The sequence below is a fragment of the Gambusia affinis genome, linkage group LG03 (genome assembly GCF_019740435.1).
Source record: "Gambusia affinis linkage group LG03, SWU_Gaff_1.0, whole genome shotgun sequence".
NCBI lineage: Eukaryota > Metazoa > Chordata > Actinopteri > Cyprinodontiformes > Poeciliidae > Gambusia > Gambusia affinis.
The window spans coordinates 31709422-31736804 of record NC_057870.1 but is presented as its reverse complement, the minus strand read 5'-3'; the positions used below and the strand labels follow the sequence as shown (position 1 = coordinate 31736804).

At 44.5% G+C, this 27383-nt stretch overlaps 3 protein-coding genes across 4 annotated transcripts in view; all 3 read right to left on the bottom strand.

Moving 5' to 3' along the window:
* The window catches only part of LOC122828569 (dematin-like), a 19078-nt gene extending 14067 nt beyond the window's left edge, over window positions 1-5011 (bottom strand). Inside the window, exon 1 of one of the 2 annotated variants that reach the window (XM_044112213.1) lies at window positions 4806-5011. The gene's annotated coding sequence lies outside the window, so the exon portion shown is untranslated. The remainder of the gene's footprint in view (window positions 1-4805) is intronic. The other variant, XM_044112212.1, reaches the window with a different exon arrangement.
* A 424-nt stretch (window positions 5012-5435) lies between these two features.
* On the bottom strand, window positions 5436-8266 carry rsph14 (radial spoke head 14 homolog). The gene is made up of 6 exons (XM_044112214.1): window positions 8020-8266; window positions 7840-7942; window positions 6890-7008; window positions 6517-6757; window positions 6279-6415; window positions 5436-5767 (listed from the first exon to the last, which is right to left on the bottom strand). Exons 1-6 carry the CDS (start codon window positions 8192-8194, stop codon window positions 5505-5507), a joined length of 1038 nt encoding a protein of 345 aa, XP_043968149.1. The 5' UTR covers window positions 8195-8266; the 3' UTR covers window positions 5436-5504.
* A 1267-nt stretch (window positions 8267-9533) lies between these two features.
* Window positions 9534-25573, bottom strand: LOC122828568. Its single transcript, XM_044112211.1, has 7 exons — window positions 24585-25573; window positions 19646-20205; window positions 19088-19147; window positions 18967-19037; window positions 18787-18874; window positions 18492-18525; window positions 9534-11742 (listed from the first exon to the last, which is right to left on the bottom strand). The coding sequence occupies exons 1-7, from the start codon at window positions 24657-24659 to the stop codon at window positions 9679-9681; spliced, it is 2952 nt and encodes a 983-aa protein (XP_043968146.1). The 5' UTR covers window positions 24660-25573; the 3' UTR covers window positions 9534-9678.
* Window positions 25574-27383: the final 1810 nt, after the last annotated feature.

The window sequence follows — 27383 nt, the reverse complement described above, 5'->3', positions numbered from 1 at the left end:
AAACTTTTTCTCCTCATTTTTACATTAAAACATAAAAATTGGAAGAATAATTTTTTTTTTGTTAGTTTTCTGAAACATTTGAGTTTTTCCACTCAAATGCTGATGAGGTTTAATCAAACTGGCCTCCTTCTCGCCGTCTAGCTGTTGACTGGTCCCGTTGCCATGGCAACAGCAGCTGGATCAAGCAGGAATCTGTCAGATCAGATCCTGCTGCGTTTCATCTGGGTTTTAATCTCGTCTTCGTTTCCATCTCAACAGTTTTTCCTTTTGTCCATATTCTGTCGTTTCTTTTCACTCTTCCTGTCTTTTCCTCTCACATGCTTCCTAAATCTGCCTCCTGCTTCCTTCCTGTTTCATTCCTCAGACCTTCCTGTTTTCCTTTCAAACCGTTTCCTCTCTAACTTCCTCCTTTCTTCTCGCTCCCTGCTTCCTCTCTACGATTCTTCATGTCTCTGGTTTCCTGACGGACCTGAAGGTGTCTGTAGACTCAGCTTAACATTCCTGCAGCAGAGCCGGGCCCCGCCGGGCCCCAGGCCCCCTGCTGTCCCCCCCGCTGCGCTCTCAGATAAGAGCCAGGCCGCTGCAGCGACACGTCGGTTATTTCTGGAGTTTTATCTGCTCTGGAGCAAAAACAAGTCACAGAACCGGAACCACAAACCGCTGAAGCTGCTTTTATCTCGACCTTTGACCTCCAGACGAACCGAATCGGAAGATTTCTGCTGAGAAATAAAACGTTTTAAGACGTTTTAAAGGATTAAAGGCTCTCAGTTTAGCTTTTTAAAAACAGCAGCAGGAGGAGAAACGCCAGTCAGAATCAAATCTTTATAATTTAAAGTTTAGTTTTTCTGAAGAAATGTTTGATTTTGTAAAAATCAATTAAACATCAGATAAATATTTAAAGTGTAAATTAAACATTAATGTAGAGTCAATAAGCAGGAAGGGGAGAGAAACAATCTGATGATCTAAAGATGGATGGACGATGAATAGAACAGAGATTGTAACATTTGATCCCTGATCAATAATCAAAGTGATCGGTGATCGTCTGGCTGAACGGCTTCCTGCTGCGGCCCGACCGACCGGACCAGAACCAGGTTCTGGTTGTGTAATCCAAGAGAAGATGACTCATGTTTCCAGAAACAGAAGAGACTAGAGAGGCGTTCAGGGACCGTTCAAACAGTGAGACGTTCAAGGACCATCCAAACTCAGAGCCACTCATCCAGAATCAAATGGGAAGAGAACCGGGCCGACCCACCAGAACCAGATCCAGCCGGAGTGAAACCAGCAATCAGGGTGTCTGGTTGCCACGGTAACCACCGATCGGTTTGGACCCGGACACAAACTGTTTCGTGGAGTTTCAGCCGTTGAGACGATTTTAGTTTCAGGAAGAGAAACTAAAAAACTGAACGTGGAGCAGAAAGGTTTTGTTTTACAGTGTAAAGATTTGATCACTCTGGAAATGAAACCAAACTGATGAATAATGTTTAAAGTGAAAAACGTTTAGTGAAATAATCAGCCAGTGAAACTTTTCCATCAATATGAATAAAATATTTAAATGTGATCAGAGATTTCCAATAAAATACAGAAAAAAAATACTTGGTAAAATTTTGTGTTTTTACAGTGCAGCCGTCCCAGCCAGTTCGGCTAAAGGTCAAAGGTCAGAGAAATGATCTCCACCTCCTCTGCAGGCCTCAGGTTAAAGGTTAAAGGTCAGGACAGGGTTAGAGTTAAAGCACGGCAGTGGCAGAGTGATGGTGACCCAGAGTGAGCCCAGACTGGGTCACCATCAGAACCATGAGCCCAAACAAGCAGCTGGAAGGGTCTAGTCAAAGCCCGGCCCGTTGTTTAAGCTTCTCCTCACTGAGATGAATAAATGAATAAATCTGTCCTCCATGGGATCAGATAAATGGCTGCTCCGTTGCTACGGTAACCAGCTCAGGGTCCTGACCAGGAGAGTCCGGGCCCAGAACCAGAACATCAGAGGTTTCCTCTGCAGGAGCCGGCGCCGCGTTTCCCCTCAGAGGCTTTGATGCTGCAGCCGCCTCCGCTTCCTCTGTTTGGACTGAGACAGAACCGGCCAGAACCGGCCCGGTTCTACAGAACCAGACAGAATCAGCCCCGGCCCAGGTTCTGATGGACCTCCTGAGCTTCATCTCTGGATGTTTTCCTCCAGTAAACCCGCTCAGCCCGGGTATAAAACATGTTTTATAATAAAACATGTTAAAGTGACAGGAAATGTAAAAATATTACTGGGTGATTAAATGTTACTGGAAAACATGGAACCACTAGGAACCATATTTAAACCCACAGCTGGTCTTCAAAACTACAAATCAAAGAATAGAATGAAGATGAATCAATTATTTTCACTTCTGTTTAATCTAAATGAAGTCAGCGGCTCCATGAGGCCCCCAGGGCTTCAGGGGCCAAAGATGATAATATTTTAACACAAACCACAGATACATAAATGTAACATTTATTTACTGACATGATCAATGCTGTTGAATTTGATTTAATGGTTTCAGCATAAATTAAAATATTTTTAATTGTTTAACATTTAAGTGTCAGATTTTAAGGTTTACTTTGTAAAAGTTCAAAGACCAGATTTCATAGTTAGATTGTGTTGTTACCATAGCAACAATCTGATGCTGTGAGTGAAATCTGTTTGTTCATAAATACAAATGAATAAACTGTAATTCTAACTGATTGTTTTCAGGTTGGCCAGTTAATCTCCTCCCTCCTCCCAGATTAAATCAACCCAGAAGCTGTTAGAGCTGCTGATGTTTTAGCAGCAACAGGGGCCCCTAAGTCAGATTCTGCCCCAGGCCTCATGCAGCCTTGGACCGGCCCTGCAGGATCAGTTCAATCTGCTGCTCTGATGCAGAGATGAGCAACAAACTGAGATTTAATTCAATGATGTGGTTTCAGCAGCTCTAACATTTCTGTCTGTTGAGTTTTAATAAGAGTCACAGAAACTGTTTTGGTTGCTTCACTTTATGGGACGAGTTTCTCAGATCTGTGTGCATTAACTCTGTCTGACTGAGTGGACAAAGCATCTGATATGGTTTGATGGTTCGTAAGTGGAAAAATAAAACAAAAAATATATATAATATAAAACCAGTGGGAAATCGCCGGCCGAACGATCAGGTTAGCTCTGGTTCCGCTAACAACCAGGAACACAGACATAAAGTTTACAGCGCAGACAGAGCTGCTGCAGCGAGTTGAGATGGAAAACATGCACAAAATTCTTTTCGCACACTGAGGTAAACTTCATCCAGCTGCTGCAGCGCCAGGCAACGAGCAGCGACGTGATTGGTCCGACTTTAAATGCATAAACTTTAAACCTATCTTCTATAAACTCATCTTTTAGGAATAAATCTGCCCCACCAGTGAAACGCTCAGAGCAACAGAGACGCTTACAATCCGGCTAGTTTCTTTTTTATAAAAATAATAAAAAATATATATATAGCATTTTTTTATTCATTATTATTTTCCTTAAAACATAAACAAGGAAGGTTTAGCTTGGCAGCCGCCAGGTCTATAATATACTGTAGAAACCCTGAACTGAGTTCATAAAGTTTCAGTCAGAAATAATTATTTATCTTCTGCTAGGAGAGAAAACTTTTCACATTTTATTACTTATTAATTCACTTATAAATGTCACATTCAAAATACATATTTAGCTAAATATCTGGCTGGCTAACTAAGTATTTAAAGTATTTAGCTTCAAAATAAATATTTATCTCCCAATGAAGAAGTTAGTTGACTAAATATTTAGTTTAAACTGTTTAGCTTTCTCATATTTAGTTTTTAAACTCCATGTTTTTGTTTGTGGCTAAATAATTTAAATCATGTCTGACTGAACTGATGGTCGTTAGCACCGTGGTTCCGTCTGACCGGTCCAACAGAACCCGGTCCAGTTTGTTTTCTAACCGGTTCTGGTTGGATTTCTTTCTGGTTCCTAAAACTAAATCTGATCAAACATCGGTCCGGAAGGTTCTGATCCAGATCTGAGGACAAACTTTGACTCGGTTCCGATCCAGATCTGGATCTATCAGTATCAGGACCGGGTCCAGCTATCACCAGCAGCGGTTCCGTTACGATCCAGAAACCATTTAGAACCAGAATCGTGAACCCGGTTCGGGCGCTGCTGGTTCTGACCCAGAACCTGCCCGCGTACCGAACCTCACCGTGACACCCAGCAGCCCGACAGAACCAGCAGTTTCCATGGCAACCCAACATCATTTTACCCAGAACCGTCCAGAACCGCCCGGCCGGAGACAGCCGCGGACAGCGGGGATGCTGGAGGAGGAGGATGAGGAGGAGGATGAAGAGCTGTTACATAAATCCATCCTCCCCGCGCTAATCCTCCGGCTCACGTCGAGCAGCTCTTTACATAATTTCACATCGTCAGAACATCGGAGCTCCACAGCCTGACGGAGAGCCGCCGGCGGCGGGAGGAGGCCGCCGCTCTGCCCGCTGCTGAGCTCCGCAGCCCGGCAGCCAGCGCGAAGGCTGGCCGGCCGGAGGGCGACCTGAGCCGGGGAGGGACGGAGGCTTTCCCCGCTGCTGCTGCGGCTGAACGCTGCAGATAAACACAGGCTGCGGCCCCAACACACACACACACACACACACACACACGCACACACACACACACACACACACACACACACACACACACACACACACACACACACACACACACACACACACACACACACACACACACACACACTAACAGTACATATAGCGGTGACCTCAGCAGAGGATCATTCCCGCAGAATCCCGCAGCGGCAGAAGCAGCGCCTCACCTGTTCACGTCCCGCTGGGCAGAACCATCCAGCAGCTCCGGTTCCGACCGATGACTCCGCTCCTGCTGCTGCTGTTCACTCCCACATATACCGCACGGGCACGCGCACGCACGCGATGACAACACGCCCCCGCCCCCCCTCTTCCGGACTGGGCCACCGCGGGGGGAGGAGGGGGGGAAACATGGCGCTGCGACATAAATAATAATAAAATAATGATTATTGATCCCATTCCTCCAGAACCGACCCGGTTGGATCTCAGGAGCGTCGGGCTTTAAGAACCATCAGAGTCTGAGCTGCTGCTGAGCTGCGAGGGACCAGAACCAGAACCAGAACCAGAATCTGCACAAAAACCAGACCAGAACCAGGACCTTGGTCTGATCAGAACCTGGACCTGGTAATCAGTACCGGTTCTTTTACAACTTTGTTCTTTAACTTTTTAACTTACAGTTTATATTTAAAACAAATTAATGATAAAGTCAGAGGAATATTTGTTTTATCTCTTATTTCATAAAAACATTATTTTTAAACATCTTTAATAAAAATATAGATTTTATCCCAATGATCCTGAACCATAATTTAAATTATTAAACTACCATTTTAGAAACTAATGACCAAAATAATAAACTCCGGTAGTTTTCTAGTCGTATATTTTCTGAACAGGGCGGCCTTTGGGCCAGCAGAACCGGGTCGGTGGTTCGGTCAGGGCTTCCAGGTGACCACCTTGATGGCGGTCTGCGCCGCGCGCCGCACGTCCTCGTCCTGCTCGTCGCTCCTCCGCTCCAGCAGGGGGAGCTCAGCGCTCAGGATGACGCGGCCCTCCGGGGCCTCGGACAGCGCCGTCAGGGCCCTCAGGCTGTAGATGACCAGAGTCTTCCTCCTCTTCTTCTGCTCCTCATCCTCCTCCTCAGACAGCAGCTGGAGGAGGACGGAGATGGCGCCCAGCTCCAGACACAGGTATTTACCTGGAAGGGGGCGGAGCTTGGGTCAGACTGACGTCAGTTCAGAGAGAAGCTGAGAGAAACTTCTGGATCCGGATCCCGACATTGAAAACTCACTGAAGGAAAAACACAAATAATTTTCTATCTGCTGAAGTTATTAATAAACATCCGATATAATTAATGGAAATAGCCTACTTTAACTTTTACATTTAAACCTGCTGTCAATTTAATATTATAATAAATTTAGAAAAGTTTCTTCTGCTTGAAATTTATTATTTTAAAATTATTCTGTAATTTTTTTTCATTTTACTCTTTAAAGAACCAGAATATGACAAAACCTTTTACTTGTAACGTCTGATGACGTCATTTTAAAATCTTAAATCACATATTTACTCAGCACTTGAGTAACTGAACAGGAAGTGGACCTGAACCCAACAGGAAGTGGACCTGAACCCAACAGGAAGTGGACCTGAACTCAACAGGAAGTGGACCTGAACTCAACAGGAAGTGGACCTGAACCCAACAGGAAGTGGACCTGGGCGGATGATGACGGTGTTCATGATGACTCCGGCAGCGTTGGTCTGAACGTCGAGGTCCCTGTCATGCAGCAGAGCCAGAAGAGTGGAGAGGATTCCCTGATCGCAGACCTGCTGCTTCCCGTCAGCAGGAACACTGGAGGAGACCACACACACGTTAACACACGTTAACACACGTTAACACACGTTAACACACGTTAACCCCCCCGGCCCGTTGGACCCGTTCTCCAGCCGGACCTGAGCGCCATCAGGGCGGCCGCCGCCTCCCTGCGGATGCTTGGGGAAGTGTGTGTGAGCGTCTGGCCCAGGATGGAGACGCCGTCGGAGGCCAGAGCCGGCAGAGGGTCCAGCCTGGAGCAGGAGGTCAGGGTGGAGAGGAGCAGCTCCTGCTCCTCCTCCTGCTTCTCCCGCCGCACCTCCTCCAACTGACACAACTTCAGCATTAGCTTGGGGACCAGAGAGAGCAGAGCCTCAGCACCTGCAGGGGACAGACAGAGAGACAGACGGAGGGACAAACAGGAGGACAGACGCTCTCAGTGAGGGTTAGGGTTAGCAGCAGCAGGTGCTGTGGTCTTGGTGCTGCAGTCTTGGTGCTGCAGCGTTGGTTTACCTGCAGGTAGCTGAGCCAGGCCGCTCAGCACCCGGTGGGCGTTCGTCCTGCAGGAGGCCGACGGGTCGTCCATCAGGTCGGACAGCGGAGTGAGGAGGGAGGAGGCCAGCAGCGCCGACCTGAGGAACAAACGGAGGATGGAGGCGCCACCTGCTGGCCAACCCAGTTACAGCAACAACAAACCTCTAAAACATTTTTGCTTCACTTCAAACTATTTATTTATTTGTTTGTTTCTTAGGATTTGTGATCTGAGTTTGATTTTTGTACCACTAACATATTAATGTGAGCTGATTCGATAATAAAATAATTCTCTCATTATCATTGAGAAATCACATTTTTTAATGTAAAACTTATTAAACTAAAGTTGTTTTGAGAGAAACTAAAACGTTTTTGCAGAAATTAAAATAATTTTGTGTCAATTTGCTTATTTTTTCATAAAGAAAAAATAAAATTAGTAAAAAAAAATGTGAAAAAAAAATCTTGCTATTTTTGCTTTTTGGAGATGTTATTTTTGTGATGTTTTGCTAATAATTCAAAGAATAATTGAAAATAAATAAAATTAGAAAAAGAAAGTTCCTCTCTAAATGTTTTTGTTCAAAGTTTAATTTTTAAATGTAAACTTTTATTTTCTCTTTGTCAAAATGTTGAAACTGTTTTCATAACCCAGTGAATTATTTCACTGAACGAAGAACAAACATGAATATTTACAGATAAATAAAAACATTTTTATAGTTTCATGTTCATCATTTTATCCCAGAAACAGAAAATTTCCCAAACTTTCTTCTTCTGTTGTTAAATAAGTTATTAAAGAAGTTTTATGTTCTCTTTTCTTGTAATTTTGTTCCATTTTCTTTTTAAAAACCAGATTTTGTTCATAACTGCTTCATGTTTCCTCTCCTGGCCTGCAGCTGGTCCTCCGGGACCTTTGACCTCTGACCTCTGACCCCTACCTGCCGATGCTGTGGTTCGTGACCAGGTGCAGCAGCTCGCAGGTTTTGCTCCTGACTGCAGCATCGTCGTCCTGCAGCAGAACCTGCAGCTGCTTCAGGAAACCTGCAGCAAAGAACAAACAGGCCAGACCGTGAACGCACCATCCTACTGCAGCCCTGGTTCCGGTTCGGCCCGCTCACCTCCGGTCACGGTCTGGTACAGCCGCTCCGGCTCGTGGACCAGGTCGCAGAGTGACGTCAGAGCGCGCACCTTGTGGGCGGGGTCTTGGACCTGCAGCTGCTCGAACAGCTGCGGGACCGCGCGGCGGCCGAACGCCACCGGGGCCCGGTTCGGGTCCATCACTGATGTGGTCATCGGAACCGCGTTTCCCTGCTTCAAGACCTCCGGTTGGACTAACGGCGCTGTTGCCTAGTAACAGCGGGTAAACAATGCTGTTGCATTCACGGGCCGCAGGAAAAACCCGTCAGTTCAGACTCTGATGGTCACTCGATCACTAGATCTATTACTGATTTATTGATTATTGATCAGCTCATTTCTTTAGTTTTATGTGTGACTCTGAGGCGCCACCTGCTGGTGAAAATATCAGAGTTAAAATATGACAAAGAGCAAAACTTTTCTGAAATGTTTCAGAAATCAGAATGAAGATCATCAATAATTCCTTCAAACATTCACAAGTCCTGTTCATCCTTCAGCTCGCTGTTTTATAATCTGTCTGATTTCTATGTGTTGTAAATAAAAATCAATTACTCTAAATAATTTGACTTAACGAGTTAAAATCACATTTATTTTCCCTTTGGCATCAGTGAAGTATCTTGAGTTGAACTGAACTATTGCAGTAAATGCTGAATAGTTAATACCTGTAAAATTAATAATCCTCCTTATCATTATTGAGTTATTCTTGAAAATGTAAATTTTATAAATTTCTTCATTATTTCCAGAAATTTTCTCCCAGATTGAAAAGTTTCTCTCAGGTTGTTTATTTGAGCTCAGTTTTAATCACAGCATGTTTAATATATTTATTATATTTAATATATTTATCATATTTATTATGTTTATTCTGCTATAGAAATATTTTCCAGAAACGCTCAGAGTGAAAACAGGAAGAAATGGTTTCTGCCTCGTTTATAATCATATCAGGACTTTTCAAGGTGATGAAATGTTCATTCATATGAATAAATATTCATAAGAATCATAAATTGTTCCTGCTCAATAACTGTAGAGATGAATGTTTGTTTCATCCACCTTCCTCTGGTTTATTAAGGAAAATATTCATTTTAATGTAAATCTCACTTTAATTAATGATTAGTTCAAATTCCTTAAACTTTGTTCAACTGAAATGTTTCTGAGTTAATAAAATATTTTCTCCATGCAGTTTGAATCAACTAAATTATTCTCACTTAAAATGAGTAATTATTATAATTCAATAACATGAGTTAAATTAAAACAGAGCTGTGAGTTTGTTCAGACATTTTTATGGATAATTTGGTGCTGAACCCAGCTGAGGATTTCTGACATGAAGCTGAACCTTTAGTGGACCTGCAGAGGAAATGATGACGTTTATATCACCATTTCTAATATTTCCATCATCATTTAAAGGACAACCTGTCCAGGTTGAACTTTGACCTGCAGCCATGCAGAGTTAAAGACTTGGAGGAAAATAATTTGAGAACATTTAAAAACTGACACAAAGAAATGAATCAAACTTTTTATTAAATCAGTGAAGCTTTCAGCTCCTCCAGTTTAAACGACAGACGACATCATGTGTTCACATTAACATGAAATGACATGATTTATGGCAGTAACTGAACCCCGCAGAGTTTGATGGTATTTCTGATCATTTATTGACCTTCAGGCTGAATGTTGGACCTGCCAGACGCTGATCGGAGATTCTGCTGATTCTTCACAGCATCAAAGAATGTTTGACAATCACTTATGAAGTTTTTCTTTTCCTCTGACGTTAATACTCTGAGGTTTTCTGAAATCTCAGCCATCGCTGTGAACTGAACTTCCTCACCCTGAACTTTCTCCTCCTGCCACTCACTGATGGTTCTGTACTCTCTAACCAGGAGTCCAGCGAGATTCTCCAGGTTTCCTCCTGCTGCGCCGCTGAATCCTCTCAGCGGTTTGTTCAGCCAGGTTCCCCCAGCAGCCATGGTGATGTAGTTTGGGTCGAACCAGAACCTGCTGTCCTTCATGCTCAGAGCCATGAGGGTCAAAGGAAACATCCTGAAGTTCCTGGCAGATTCAGCGATGACTGAAGCTGTGAAATACGTGGTGCACCAAGCTTCCCTCTCTGGAGACGGGATGATCGCCGCCTCTCCGAGGAAAATGTTCTGGAAATACTGAACACACTCTGCGGAGTGTTCTTCTTTTTTATCTTTTCCTTCAACTTTAGGTCTTATATCTGGGTAACTTTCCTTGTTCATTTGGTCAATGATATATTCTTCAATGTTATTAATAATATTTTCAGATTCCTCATTCTTGTCCAGCTTCTTTCCAACAGGAAACACATAAAGAGTTTCAGGATCGACTTCATAAATCCAGTTATTAACCATCAGATGTGTGACTTCATTCTTCTCATTCTTTGCAAAGTGATGGATGATGTTTCTGATGTCACTTCCTGTTTGGATTGCAAAACATTTTTTCAGAATACTGGTTTTGTTGTTATTATTTTTTTTTTCAAACTCAATAACTGTCTTGGATTTTCCATTGTTGTCTTTCTTTGTTCTTCGTTCTCCAATGATAAAAACTGATGGGTCTGAATCTTTTTCACAAAGTTCTTGTGGATTTATTTTTGGTGGTTCTGGATGAAAGAATCCCCACGTCAAACTTTCAAGGATCCTGAAAGTTTCTAGGATTTCATTTCTTGTTTTATTTAAATCTGAAGCAACTTTGTCATAAACGTTTGGATCAATGAAGCTCTTTGGATTCTCTTTGGGTTGTTTCTCTTTGTCTTGATGTTTATTGTTGTTTCCCTTTTTGTTTCCTCCGTTCCCCAGCAGCGCCGTCTGATTGGTGGGAACTTCCTGCCCGGTGCGGCGGCGGTCGTCCCTCCTGCTGATCTCTCCGGTCGGGCCGACGGTCAGAACCAGCTTCTTGCTGTGATCTCCAGATCTCCACCGCGCTCCGTCCTGACTCAGGACGTCTCCCGTCTCCGCCACCTGGACGGCGGTCTTCCACAGGTGCAGCTCCGTCTCCAGGCCGGCTTCGTGCAGCGTCTGCAGCAGAGCTCGTGGGAAGCGGCGGTCCGATCCCACGCCGCAGGCCACCACTGCAGTAGTTTGGATCTTCTGGCCGATCCTGGAGCCGCTTTGGATGATCCTGGCCACGTCTCGGTAGCTGTACCCTGATATCCTCATCTCTCCCGAAGGCTCTCTGGCTCCATGACCCACCAGAACCAGGCTGCTGCGTTCGGACAGAGGCGCCGCCTGACCTTTGACCTGCCGGACTCCGTGCTGGGGACGGACGGCGTGAAGCGAACTGACCGCTGGATGTTTGTGGTAGAGAGAAGCTGCAGCTGTTCTCACCACCTCATCGTCTGCTAACATGACGATCTGCTGCTGGTCAAACTCGACCAGGGGACCATCTGGACTCGGGGCGGTTCTGGAGGTTCTGGAGGTTCTGGAAACCGGGTCGGCTTCATGTGCTACTTGATCCATCTGAGGGTTCTGCTGGTCGGGTTCTGACCCACAGACTGTCTGGTTGTAGAGAAGCTTTCTGCTGACTGGGAGACGCTGCTGCGGTTCCGACCCGTTTTCCTGCCCGGTGTTTCCGTCTGATGGGTCGGTGCTGCGGGTCAGAACCAGAACTTCCTGTGTGCAGCTGGGAAAGATTTCTGCAGCGCTTTGCAGCCGGTCCGCCATCGTCTGCTGGGCAGAACCAACCAAGAAGGCGTCCAGAACCTGGAAAACAAACAAGCTTTGGTCAGAACACAGGAAGGTTCTGCTGCGGTTCTGGACGGGATAAACCCAGAGGGGCCACCAGGGGCCACCAGGGGCCCCATGAGCGCTGAGCTAGCATGGTTAAAACATAAATATTTAAAATAACGTTAAACAATAACGATGACATCTTTGCATGCACCTCAGAAAGTGTGCAGTTGCGCCCCTGTTTACAACTCTCTTGTTGATACACTGACTTTTCTTACCTTCTGTCTTCCAACCACTTTGAAAAGCTTTTCTTCGTCTCTCCAACATCTTTATCCTTCCCCCTCTTCCGTTTTCAGTTTTTTGCCCCGGAGTTTTTTCTGCACCTCGTCTTTAGCTCCCTGTTGTCGAGGCATTATTACAAATTTAAAAGAAACAAAAAAAACGCACCTCAGCGCGTCCTCGAAGGGCCGCTGCCCAAAGAACCTGTATGTGAGGGGTGGACGCCTAATCAGTGCTGTTCCTCTGTTATTGATCATTTCATACTCAAACAGCTGTTAAGTACATAAAATGCTGACATGAAAAAAAATTCCCCATATAGTTTTTTGCGCCCCTCTAGTGTAGCACCCCTATGCGTTACACTACATACCCACTTTTTATGCCTGCAGTGAATTTAACTCTGGAGTTCCTCAAGGCTCACTTCCAGGTCCTGCTCTTTCCACTGGATCAGGATGTGAAACATTAAAATTCTTCGCTTTGCCGACGACTCACAGATATTTGTTAGAGTCTGAACCTCTCAGGTTTATGAACTGTGAGGGATTTATCCCTCAGGTGGTGTTGTTTTTTGTGTGTGTTTTATTTTTTGTTTGGGCCCAGCTTGTTTTTGTTTTGTTAAATTGTTGTTTGTAATTTTGTGTGTATTTGTGTGGAAATATTGTTTAACACCAAGGTTTTTCTTTCCTACCTGGTAAGGTAATTGTCTCCGCCCCTTAATCAGTTCAGGCACTGTTTTAAAAGCCAGGTGTATGGAATTAAGGGGGTGGCTCCCTCCTAGTGTCTGAAATGTTTGTGAAGCTGTGTTTTGTGGAGAGATGTGCAAAGAGTTATATAAAGAAACAATTTAGAGCTCTATGACGGCTGGACATTGTATTTTTTTCATCGCAAACCAACATTTTGGTGTCAGAAGTGGGATGCGACGCTGATTTCCAAGAGCTAATTATGGGTCCAAAGCAGCAGGCAAAAGGCCTCAAAGTGGCAGAAGCAGCTCCAGTGGAGGGTACAGAGCAGGAGGGAACTACAGGTCAGCCGACTTTGCAGTCCAGTGATGAAACTGCGTCTGTGGATATGAACAGCATTGCTGCCATGTTGGAAAGATGTCTTCAGTTCCAGAGTGACTTTGTTGACAGATGGGACAAAGAAGAGTGTAAGCAAGAAAGGAGATGGCACCAGATGCAGGTTGAAATTAACAATCTCAGAGATGATCTGGAGAAGCAGCAGAAAGATGGAGCACAATCAGGCTCCTCATCAGAAGCAGATGTTGAGCCAGCCCCTAGGCCTCAATCTAGAGGTGAGCCAGTACAGAGAGCATGGACTCAATCTGATATTCCAAAGTTTGAGGAGGGAGATGACATTGAACAATACCTGACAACCTTTGAAAGGTTAGCAACGGCATACCAGTGGCCCGAGAGGGACTGGGCAGTAAGATTGGTGCCTCATCTCACCGGTAGGGCCCGAGCAGCATATGTGGCCATGGCTGCAGAGGATTCCTGTGAATATGTTGAAGTAAAAGCAGCAATCTTGACAAAGTATGAGATTAATGAAGAAGTTTACCGACAACGATTCAGAGAACCGGAGGTTCGTGTGAATGAAACCCTCGAGAGTTCTACAACCGTCTGAAGGACCTTTACTTGAAGTGGATGCAACCTCAGAGGAGAAGAAAGGAGGATATTGAGAGATTCTCATCCTGGAACAGTTCTACAGTTCTTTGTCACCGGAGCTGAGAGTATGGGTCAAAGAGAGGAACCCAGCATCGGCACAAGAAGCAGCAGAGCTTGTTGAGAATTTCCTGGCTGCAAGGCGGGGACCAAAAACCTTCCGATACAACCTACAACAGAAGTCCAGCTTACTGCAGGGTAAGTCTGTGGGGTTTGGTTTGGGTGGTGGTCCAGGTCAGATAGCAGTTGCAGAGAAGCAAAGGGGAAAAATATTCTTAGCTAAGCCTAAGTCAGAAACAAAACCTATTGTCTGCTATTTCTGTGGTCAAGAGGGTCATATAAAACCAGAGTGCCCATTGAGAAAAGCCAAATCAGCATATTTTTGCACTGTACCAAGGCCAGTGTTTGCAGAAGACCAATTTCAGGGTAAGAAACAAGTCATGGAGGTTAGAGTAAATGGAAAGCCAGCCATTGCTCTGTTAGATACGGGAAGTGTACAGACCTTAGTCCACCCTTCTATGCTGAAAAATCAATGCTATTTAGGGGGCCCAGGTCTTGATATTTCCTGTGTGCATGGTGATCATAAAACTTACCCCACTGCAGCAGTCTATTTAGAGGTGGCAAACCAAACTTATCTTTTAAGTGTTGGTGTAGTGGAAGGTCTTGCCTATAAAGTTATTTTGGGTCAGGATATTCCAGTTTTACCAGAACTGATTCAGGCCTGTAAGCCAGTGTATATTGTAACCAGATCACAAACACGAGCTAAACAGTTAACTGGGGATGAGGATTCTAAGCCTTTACCTGAGGTTGTGGAGACAGGCCAGCATATAAACTCTGAGACTGCTGATGAGTTAAATCCTCTGCAAGAACTGCCTTTCTTTAATATCCCTTTTGAGAGTGTGGTTAAAGTGAGGAAAAGCAAACAACAAAGAAGGCTTCATAAAATGGCAGGCACAGTTAGGCAAACATCATTGGGTTTGCCAGATCTTGATGGGGACACTGTGGGTTCACAAATTGACTTCAAGAGGTTACAACAGTCTGATGAGTCACTGAAGGGTCTTTTGATCAAGCAATTCCTATCACTGAGGGAGAAATTGGTAAACATCCTGATGGGGGGAATTATATCCTTAGAGATGGGTTGCTTTACCTTCATGGGGGGAAAACAGGATCTGAGAAGCTGGTGGTTCCACAAAGTCTAAGGGAACAAGTGCTAAATTTGGGTCATGGTGCTCCCTGGGCAGGACATTTGGGTTTTAAAAGACCTATGACAGGATTTATGCCAAGTTTTATTGGCCAGGTCTCTTTAATCAAATAAAAGAGTACTGCCAATCATGTGCAGTGTGTCAGCTGTCAGGGGGAAAAAATGTCCCAAAATATCCACTGCAGTCATTACCTATTATTGATGTTCCTTTCAGCAGAATAGGTATGGATATTGTGGGACCACTTGAACGGACCCAGGCAGGAAATCGGTTTATCCTGGTAGTATGCGACTATAGCACTCGCTATCCAGAGGCTTTTCCCCTTAGAGACATAACAGCTAAACAGATAGCATATGCTTTACTCCAGTTGTTCTCTAGGGTGGGGATTCCATCAGAGGTACTTACTGACCAAGGTACTAACTTTCTGTCTAACAATCTTAAGCAGGTCTACAGATTGTTGGGCATAAAGGGTATTCGGACCACCCCTACCACCCACAGACTGATGGGCTGGTGGAAAGGTACAACAGGACATTAAAGAGTATGATGAAGTAGTTTATCTCTGTCAATGGCAAGGATTGGGATAAGTGGTTACCCTATCTTCTGTTTGCTTATCGTGAAGTTCCGCAGGCATCCACTGGCTTTTCGCCATTTGAACTTCTTTATGGCAGGCAGCTGAGGGGTCCGCTGGATGTTCTTCAAGAGTCCTGGGTCGGCAAGAAGGATCAATCGAACAATGTCATCAGTTACATTCTAAATATGAGACAGAAGATGGAGGAGACAACCAACCTCGTCAGAAGGCACCTGGAGAAGGTTCAACAGCAGCAACAGACCTGGTATGATAAAACTGCCAGATGCAGATCCTTCAAACCAGGTCAGAAGGTTCTCTTATTACTTCCAACATCTGACAATAAACTTCTAGCAAAATGGCAGGGACCATATACGGTTGTAAAGAAGCTAAGTGCTACCACCTATGAGATTGAGATGCCTGAGAGAAGAAACACCAAGCAAACCTTTCACATCAATCTGCTTAAGGAGTGGAAATCCCGGGCTCCGCCCCTTAGTCAGCAGTGCTTTGTGCGTGCTGTGGAAGAGGAAGATGATGATGAGGGTGAGTTGCCAACTGTAAAAGACTCTGTTATTTCACTTGATATCTCTCATCTCACCTTCACCCAGCAACAGGAATTGGAGGCCATTATTCCTTCAGATCTCTTCAAAGAACAACCAGGTTCAACAGACTTGGTGGAGCATGATATTCGTTTGAAGACCAGTGTCCCTATCCGGCCAACGAATGTTTCGTATCCCAGAGAAGATGGCTCCTGTGTTAAAAGAGGAAATTGAGGTCATGTTGAAGCTTGGCGTGATTGAACCATCCACCAGTGAATGGAGCAATCCGGTGGTTTTGGTTATCAAGAAGGATGGGAGCATCCGCTTTTGCATTGACTTTAGAAAGGTAAATGCTCAATCAGACTTTGATGCCTACCCATTACCAAGGTTGGATGATCTCATTGAATGTGTTGGCCAGGCTAAATATATAAGTACTTTAGACCTTTGCAAGGGATACTGGCAGGTTCCTTTAACAGATGCTGCTAAGCCTGTAACTGCCTTCAGGACCCCGCAGGGATTATGGCAGTTTACAAAGATGCCTTTTGGACTCCATGGCGCACCCGCCACATTTCAAAGACTGATGAATAAGGTACTGTCAGGTATGGAGTCATTTACTGCAGCTTACCTTGACGATATTGTCATTTACAGCAATTCTTGGCAAGAACACCTGATTCATCTGAGACGGGTGCTGCAGACCATTAAGCAAGCCGGCCTGACTGTTCATCCCAAGAAATGTTCATTGGCAAAGAAAGAGCTCCAGTATTTAGGCCATATCCTGGGTGGAGGAGTCATAAAGCCAGTGAAAGATAAGGTGGAGGCAATTAAAGCAGCAGAGAGACCAACAACCAGAAGACAAGTCAGGTCCTTTTTGGGCCTGGTAGGTTGGTACCGTCGATTTATCAGGAACTTTTCTGCTAGAGCAGCTCCTCTTTCTGACCTTACTGGGACATCAAAAATAAAAATTGTTTGGGGAGAAGCACAGGAGAAGGCCTTCCAGGATTTGAAGCAGGCACTGTGCCAAGAACCTGTGCTCCAGAGCCCAAACTTCACTTTACCCTTCACTGTTCAGACTGATGCTTCTGCAAGGGGGATTGGTGGGGTTCTTTTGCAGGGAGAAGAGAAGAAACCAGTTGCCTACATTAGTAGGAAGTTGTTCCCGCGAGAGACCAGATATTCGGCAGTGGAATTGGAGTGTCTGGCTATCAAATGGACAATTGACTCTTTCAGATATTACCTTCTGGGGCGAGAGTTCACTCTTGAAACTGACCATCGGGCACTGAAATGGTTGGAAGCCATGAAAGACACGAACAGTCGCATAACACGATGGTTCCTGTCTCTCCAACCTTATCGGTTTAAGATAGGCTACATTCCAGGAAAAGAGAATACAGTTGCAGACTTTTTGTCTCGCTGTGAACAGCGAGTCCCTTGAAGGGGAGGGAAGTGTGAGGGATTTATCCCTCAGGTGGTGTTGTTTTTTTGTGTGTGTTTTATTTTTTGTTTGGGCCCAGCTTGTTTTTGTTTTGTTAAATTGTTGTTTGTAATTTTGTGTGTATTTGTGTGGAAATATTGTTTAACACCAAGGTTTTTCTTTCCTACCTGGTAAGGTAATTGTCTCCGCCCCTTAATCAGTTCAGGCACTGTTTTAAAAGCCAGGTGTATGGAATTAAGGGGGTGGCTCCCTCCTAGTGTCTGAAATGTTTGTGAAGCTGTGTTTTGTGGAGAGATGTGCAAAGAGTTATATAAAGAAACAATTTAGAGCTCTATGACGGCTGGACATTGTATTTTTTTCATCGCAAACCAACATGAACCTTTAACTGAATTTCATGCATAAAATCATTTTTAGATCATTTTCTTCAGTTAAATCAAGACAAAAGATCAAACTGCTTCATGTTTCTAAACGTGACACTCAGAATAAAACTTTAATAAACTTTAGCTTTAATAACATAAAGCTGCATCATTTTTAAAGTTTTATCAGTAATACTTTTATATCACATTTATGTCAGATTATGATTTCTTGGTTAATGTCAAGTTATCATAAAGACATTTTGAATAACTTTGTATTAAAAGTGTCAGGATTTACTGAATGACACTTTATGAAGTCATAAATATTCATGAAGACTTATTCATGTTTATGACTCTTATTCACAATAATAAAGGTTTACTGACATTTCTGTACTTTGAGAGTGAAAATGACAATAATTCATAGTAAAAAGTAACAAAAGAAAATGTTTCTAAATCAGTTTGTTTTGATTAAAAATCACTTATTAAACTTTAACAGAAACTGCAGGTCTGTCTTTGATTCAAATGTGTTTGATTTTCATTCAGTGGGAAGAAAATCCAGAAATTTTACTCAAGTTAAAGTAAAAAAACTTCAAGTAAAAATTACAACTTAGTAAAAAATAGTTTTTTTCCAGTAATGTTACTCAAGTAAATGTAATTAGTTACTACTCTACTGCAGAGACTCTCATTTAAAATCACATTTTAATCTCATTTTATATTTTTACAAATAAAACACATTTATTATAAAGTTATGGATGAATAAAATCTTCACCTTTTCATTGTGGAGCAGCTGATCAGGAATCAGTCTGGAAGGAGAAATGGATTTAGTTTTTATCTTTAAATGATAAAAACAACAAATAAAAAATGACAATAACATAATTTAAGTTTCTACAGAAAGACATTATGAAATAAACAAATTTAAATCAGGTTTAAAAACATTTCCAGGTTTCTGGAATCTGAAATGAATTAATAGTTTCAGTGTTTGATCGGCTCTCAGCTGATAATAAACGGGAGTTATTAATAATATCTATTAATAATAAATTCTGTAATAAAACCCAGATTCTGACCTGCTTCTCTCCAGATGTTCATCTTTTCCTCTGAGGAAACTTCCAGCTGTGACATCAGGACTCAGTTTCTCCTGAACGCCTCTCCCCTCTGCAGCAGTAAGACACACATCTCTCAACAAAACCTGATCAATAATCAATAACGATCAATAAAATCCTCCTCTAGCGTTCTGCAGGTCGTACCGGTGGAGAGGATGAGGAGGCCGAAGACGACCAGGAGGCTCAGCGCCGCCGGCCTGCGAGGCGCCATGATGCTGCAGCAGCAAAACGACGGAAACAGTCAGACAGCAAATCGAACCTCAGCCTGGAGGGAACCGGCCTGGAGGGAACCAACCTGGAGGGAACCGGCCTGGAGGGAACCAGCCTGGAGGGAATCAGCCTGGAGGGAATCAGCCTGGAGGGAACCAACCTGGAGGGAACCAGCCTGGAGGGAATCAGCCTGGAGGGAATCAGCCTGGAGGGAACCAACCTGGAGGGAATCAGCCTGGAGGGAACCAACCTGGAGGAACCAACCTGGAGGAATCAGCCTGGAGGAATCAGCCTGGAGGAACCAGCCTGGAGGAAATCAGCCTGGAGGAAATCAGCCCGCAGGGAACCAACCTGGTGGGAACCAACCTGGAGGGAAACAGCCTGGAGGGAATCAGCCTGGAGGAACCAACCTGGAGAGAACCAGCCTGGAGGGAATCAGCCTGGAGGAATCAGCCTGGAGGAACCAACCTGGAGGAATCAGCCTGGAGGAACCAACCTGGAGGAACCAACCTGGAGGAATCAGCCTGGAGGAATCAGCCTGGAGGGAACCAGCCTGGAGGAAATCAGCCTGGAGGAAATCAGCCCGCAGGGAACCAACCTGGTGGGAACCAACCTGGAGGGAATCAGCCTGGAGGGAATCAGCCTGGAGGGAACCAACCTGGAGGGAACCAGCCTGGAGGGAATCAGCCTGGAGGGAATCAGCCTGGAGGGAACCAACCTGGAGGGAATCAGCCTGGAGGGAACCAACCTGGAGGGAACCAACCTGGAGGGAATCAGCCTGGAGGGAATCAGCCTGGAGGGAACCAGCCTGGAGGAAATCAGCCTGGAGGAAATCAGCCCGCAGGGAACCAACCTGGTGGGAACCAACCTGGAGGGAATCAGCCTGGAGGGAATCAGCCTGGAGGGAACCAACCTGGAGAGAACCAGCCTGGAGGGAATCAGCCTGGAGGGAATCAGCCTGGAGGGAACCAACCTGGAGGGAATCAGCCTGGAGGGAATCAGCCTGGAGGGAACCAGCCTGGAGGAAATCAGCCTGGAGGAAATCAGCCCGCAGGGAACCAACCTGGTGGGAACCAACCTGGAGGGAATCAGCCTGGAGGGAATCAGCCTGGAGGGAACCAGCCTGGAGGGAACCAACCTGGTGGGAACCGGCCTGGAGGGAACCGGCCTCATCTGATGAAGACGAAGACGATGAAGCTGAGTTTGGTTTTTATCAGATCAGCTCCTCCCACAGAGGAGGAGACTTCATGATGCAGTCGCAGAACTTTGACCCAATATGGCCGGGTGTATGTAAATATCTGACCTTTGAAATGGGACTTTAAAAAAATCCTCAATAAATTCCAACTTTTTGTTTTCATTTAATTGCTAAACATGAATGCAGTGAAATGTTGTGAAAACGTCCCAAAATGAAAAGTTTCAAATCAATCCTTCAACTTTCATCTTTTTGTTTCCTGAAAAGATAAATCTGTAAATCTGAAAAGTTTTTAAGCTTCAGATAAAACAATAAATTCCTGCAAACATGAAGGAAACATTAAAATATGATCGGGGATCTGCATCGTTTACTAAGAGACACTTTTACATTCAGGGCAAATAAATAAACCAGTTTACAAATGTTCAAATATATTTTTAAAAAGATTACTGAGAATTATAGATAAATATTTATTACAAAAATCTGGTGTCATTAATTTATTGATGTATTTTATTTGTAGGTTTTAAAATAAATCAAAACATAAAACTTGTGCAGAAACATCATGTTCACATTTCTTCACTGGGATGTTGATAAATGTGGACAAAAATATAAAAATTACATTTCTGAGCAGCAGAAATACGAGCTGCTAACAGAGTTCAGCGGTTCGGATCTGCAGAACGGCTGATTTCACAACCAGAACCAGAACCAGAACCAGGAACCTCCTGCAGTCGTTCTGCTGCTCTCACCGTGACAGCAGAGGAAAAACATGATTGTCAAAGTCTCTACTCTTCATGCAGCAACACTTCCTCCTGCTGCAGGTTGTTTATCATGAACTGCTTCAGTCTGTGTGACTGAGGCCGGTCCGGTGTGTGACAAATATGGGACGACTCTGAATTTTACAGGATAGGTGGCAACCCTATTCAGGGGTGCTGAGATACAATTTTCGGGGTGCATTAGCTAGCATTATGTTAGTATTAGCATAATATTATTAGTATTCCTCCAGAATAAGAGCAGCAGAAATACGAGCTGCTAACAGAATTCAGCGGTTCAGATCTGCAGAACGACTGATTTCACAACAAGAACCAGAAAGAGGAACTTCCTGCAGTCGTTCTGCTGCTTTCACCGTGACAGCAGAGGAAAAACATGACAGTCAAAGTCTCTACTCTTCATGAAGCAACACTTCCTCCTGCTGCTGGTTGTTCCTCAGAAACTGCTTCAGTCTGTGACTCAGGCCGGTCCGGTATGTGACCGAGGCCGGTCCGGTGTGTGACCGAGGCCGGTCCGGTATGTCACCGAGGCCGGTCCGGTGTGCGACTGCAGGTCACGGATGCAGCTGTTGCTCAACACCCCAAAACGCCACGTTGTTGATTCTGGAGAAACGTTCAGAGGGTTTATTTCACCTCAATGTGACTCAGGATAACTGGACTCTAAATGCAAAATATGTTTTCTGACATTTTCTAATAATCTGTTAGAAACTAACTGGAACCAGAATATGAGACAAGACAGACAACAATCGCTGCACTCCTCATTCATCATTAGAAGTTAAAGTGGTTTTGCTGAGTCAGCTTTGATTTACAACCAGCTGATTGTTACAGCTGAGATCAAGAACTCCTTCAACCTCCAGGATCAAATCCATCTACCTTCAGCTCTGTAGTCAAACCAGCTGCTTGTTTGGCTCTTTCTGCACAGATGTGCTCCATATGCATGGATGGGTTCTCTCTGGGTGCTCTGACCTTTGACTACCCACAGCCCAGAAACCTTCCTGTTAGGTTAACATAACTGAGAGTCTGAGTGTGTTCTGTCCTGGAAGGGATCAGACCAGGATGGACCCCGCCTCTTCTCCAATGATGGAAGGATGGATGGACAAAAAAATAATTTAAAATGTAGGGTTTTAAAATGTCAAAGCAGTAAAAGTAATTAATGAGGAATAAAGTCACCCAGAGTCTGAAGGATCCATGGCAGACTGAGAGGCGACGGTAAAACCAGCCCAGCTTATTTCAATACAGTTTTATAATAATATGTATTAAAATGAGAGCAGCAGATAAACTGAAGCTGCTTTTGCTGCAGCTGCTGATTTTCCTAAAGAGCCACTGAGATGATTCCTGCTCTCACAGGCCTCCTGTCACAAAGTCATGAGAAACAACAGAAGCCACAAAAATGTTCTTGTAAATTGAAAGCTAGCTGACATTATGGCGTAACTTGGACTCGAGTCTTAGTTCCAGTGTTAATCTGATGTGCTGAAAAGTGAGAGGAAGTCAGTCTGACTGTTTGGCTCTGAAGGTTAGTGGACCTGATAAATGTTGTGATGCAAAAACCTTAAGAGCTGCTTTAACTTTAACTGACCTGGAAACTGCAGAGTCCAGATGAGAGTCTGACTGGAACCGACGATGATGATGATGATGATGATGATGATGATGGTGATGATGATGATGATGATGATGATGATGATGATGATGATGATGATGATAATGATGGTGATGATGGTGATGATAATGATGATGATGATGATGATGGTGATGATGATGATGGTGATGATGATGATAATGATGGTGATGATGGTGATGATAATGATGATGATGATGATGGTGATGGTGATAATGATGGTGATGATGATGATGATGATGATGATGATGATGATGATGATGATGATGATGGTGATGATGATGATGATGATGATGGTGATGATGATGATGATGATGATGATAATGATGGTGATGATGGTGATGATAATGATGATGATGGTGATGATGATGATGGTGATGATGATGATAATGATGGTGATGATGGTGATGATAATGATGATGATGATGATGATGATGATGATGATGATGGTGATGATGATGATAATGATGGTGATGATGGTGATGATAATGATGATGATGATGAGGGTGATGATGATGATGGTGATGATGATGATGATGATGATGATGATGATAATGATGGTGATGATGATGATGATGATGATGATGATGGTGATGATGATGATGGTGATGATGATGATTTTGATGTTGATGTTGTTGATGATTATGATGATGATGATGATGTTGATGGTGATTATGATGGTGATGATGATGATGATGATGATGATGATGATGATGATGATGATGGTGATGATGATGATGATGATGATGGTGATGATGATGATGATGATGATGGTGATGATGATGATGATGATGATGATGATGATGATGATGATGATGATGATGATGATGATGATGATGATGGTGATGATGATGATGATGATGGTGATGATGATGATGATGATGGTGATGATGATGATAATGATGGTGATGATGGTGATGATAATGATGATGATGATGATGATGATGATGATGATGATGATGATGATGATGATGGTGATGATGATGATGATGGTGATGATGATGATGATGATGGTGATGATGATGATGATGATGATGATGATGATGATGATGATGATGATGATGGTGATGATGATGATGATGATGATGGTGATGATGATGATGATGATGATGATGATGATGATGATGATGATGATGATGATGATGATGGTGATGATGATGATGGTGATGATGATGATGATGATGGTGATGATGATGATGGTGATGATGATGATGATGATGATGATGATGATGGTGATGATGATGATGATGATGATGATGGTGATGATGATGATGATGATGATGATGATGATGATGGTGATGATGATGATGATGATGGTGATGATGATGATGATGATGATGATGATGATAATGATGATGATGATGGTGAGTCTAGTTTATATCAGACTGGATCCTCCCACGGGGGTCAGAGCTTTAAAGATGCTACCGGAGGATCAAAGGTCCTGAATCTACTAAAATAAACTCAGTTTATTTTTATTAGATTCAGCTAGCATTCACTAGCTGCCGATCTTTGTCATGTCTCCTCATTGTTTACTTTCTCCAGGATCTCAGTTAAGTTCTATCTTCTGCTGAAGTTCTGGTTCTGTAACAGAAATGCTGGGAGAAAACCACCAGAACTTGGCATCTGGCAGAGAAATCTGCATCTCACGGTGAAAAACCAAGATTCTAATCCACAAACATCCCCACTGATGAAACATCAGAGCATTAAGCAACGCCTGAGGTCATAGTCTGATCTGAGGTTGTTCACTGTTTGAACAATTATTACACAAGTTTGGAGGATTCATTTTATTGTTGAACAACTACAGTCCTCTCTGTAATAACCTCTCACAAAAGATTTTGGCTTTCTTAGGACAATGTCTGTGTGTGATTATTGAGCAACTATTATTTTGCATAATAATAATAATAATAATAATAATAATAATAATAATAATAATAATAATAATAATAATAATAATAATAATAATAATAATAGCAGCCCGTACCAGCACCCCGCCTCCACCGTGCAGGCGTCTGATGTGAAGCGGAGCGCTGTGCCCATCACTGATCCACAGGTCCATCAAGGTTCACTCTCATCTCATCAGTCCATAAAACCTTTGAGAAATCTGTCTTCAATCTGCTTCAGTCCAGTTTGGATGTTTCAGTTCTTGTGTTCAGAGGTTATCGGGTTTCAGCCTTCCTTACCTAGGCCATGTCTGAACATCTTATACTTCTGGGAACTTCAGGTAGGTTGTAGTCCTGAAAGATAATGGGTTCCTCCAGCTTCATGCTTGAACTATCCCAACATTCCCTTGGCTCCTCAGTAATCTGAGGAAACATGGATTATGACTTATTATCTTTGTTTACACATCAAAAGACTCTGATGCTGACTTATTGCTGACACCGAGATATTTTCAGTCAAAACCTAGAGATGAACTCTGGGTGTAGTGATGAACCTCCAGAGCCACATAAAGCCGGTTCCAAAGTGGGTCTTCCAGCAGCTGCAGAACGTTTCCAGGACCAGAGGACTGAAGTCTCAGATCAGAGAAACTCAACCAGGTCCTGCTGCATTCTGGACTAATGATCGCAGCATCAGCTGATCGTAGAATAATTAGATTCAACAGATCAAAATAAATTATAGAAAATAATCAGAAGTTCAATAAATAAAAAACCAGCAATAAAAAATCTTTTGAACTCATTAATGAGAAAGAACTTTGCAATTATTGATCATAACGTCCTTAATTATGAGAGCAAATATTGATGTAACATTAGACCAGAATCCAGGCTGAATTATTTCATTGAGAATAAATGTTGGCTAAGAGCATCACGATCAGTTACATGGAGAAACTGAGTTTCATCATGAAACCTCAATATCAGAAAAAAAAACGTTCCTGAAGAAGAAACCGGACAAAGTTCTGATCTGGTCCAGTTTCCCCAGTAAGAAGAGTCAGAGGCTGATTGTCGACCTCAACATCTACAGAACCAACCGGCAGCTTCTGTGTGTGTGTGCGTGTGCATGGGTGTGTGTGTGTGTGTGGGGGTGTGTGCATGTGTGTGTGTGTGTGCGTGCGTGCGTGTGTGCGTGGGTGTGTGTGTGTGTGTATCAGCTTGCAGCATGGCCGTTGAATCACTTTGCCTATCTGTCCTAGTTAAAGTTCTATGATGGTGCAGCTGTCTGGTGTTCTGTCCACAAGCTTTCATCAACCTAACAAAAGCGTAAAAATCCCAACTGACCTGAATTGAGACGCAGTTCTTCTGACTCCATGTGAGATCAAAACATTTTGATGTTTTTGTTCAAATATCAGATTATTTTCTGGATGGTGACTCAGCAGGTTTCATCTGAGAGTTTTAATGTGGTGAATAAATGTGTGAATCATCGGAAAACTAATAATAAAAAAATAATAAAAGACTTGACCTTTATTTAAGCAGGTAGAGCAGGTAGAAAACATTTTTATTTAGAACTGAAAACAGGATCAAAAATCAAAAACCATTCAGGAATCATGTTACCATGGAAATCAGAAAGATGTGAATAAACAAAACTAAATAAACTGAAATGAGCTAAAGGAGCCAGACTAACAGTCTGACCAAACAATGTCATCCTTCCATCAAACTTTCCAGAAAGAGAGCTCTTAATTCCTCCTGGGGGGTTACGGGGGTTTAGGTTCCAGTTCCTGTACGACAGCAAACTGACACTGAAATAATCTCCATCCTGTGAGAATGTTTTAAAGCTAATAAAATAATCCAGATTACAGAGAGAGTTTTAAACCCGGTGTGTGACTCAGGTAGGTCCGGTGTGTGACTCAGGCCGGTCCGGTGTGTGACCGAGGCCGGTCCGGTGTGTGACCGAGGCCGGTCCGGTGTGTGACCGAGGCCGGTCCGGTGTGTGACCGAGGCCGGTCCGGTGTGTGACCGAGGCCGGTCCGGTGTGTGACCGAGGCCGGTCCGGTGTGTGACTCAGGCCGGTCCGGTATGTGACCGAGGCCGGTCCGGTGTGTGACCCAGGCCGGTCCGGTGTGTGACCCAGGCCGGTCCGGTGTGTGACCCAGGCCGGTCCGGTGTGTGACCCAGGCCGGTCCGGTGTGTGACCGAGGCCGGTCCGGTGTGTGACCGAGGCCGGTCCGGTGTGTGACCGAGGCCGGTCCGGTGTGTTACCCAGGCCGGTCCGGTGTCTGACCGAGGCCGGTCCGGTGTGCGACCGAGGCCGGTCCGGTGTGTTACCCAGGCCGGTCCGGTGTGTGACTCAGGCCGGTCCGGTGTGTGACCGAGGCCGGTCCGGTGTGTTACCCAGGCCGGTCCGGTGTGTGACCGAGGCCGGTCCGGTGTGTGACCGAGGCCGGTCCGGTGTGTGACTCAGGCCGGTCCGGTGTGCTACCGAGGCGGTCGGTGTGACTCAGGCGGTCCGGTGTGTGTCACCGAGGCGGTCCGGTGTGACTCAGGCGGTCCGTGTGTGACCGAGGTCGGCCCGTGTGTGACCGAGGCCGGACCGGTGTGTGACTCAGGCCGGTCCGGTGTGTGACCGAGGCCGGTCCGGTGTGTTACCCAGGCCGGTCCGGTGTGTGACCGAGGTCGGCCCGGTGTGTGACCGAGGCCGGTCCGGTGTGTGACTCAGGCCGGTCCGGTGTGTGACCGAGGCCGGTCCGGTGTGCGACCGAGGCCGGCCCGGTGTGCGACCGAGGCCGGTCCGGTGTGTGACCCAGGCCGGTCCGGTGTGTGACCGAGGCCGGTCCGGTGTGTGACCGAGGCCGGTCCGGTGTGTGACCGAGGCCGGCCCGGTGTGCGACCGAGGCCGGCCCGGTGTGTGACTC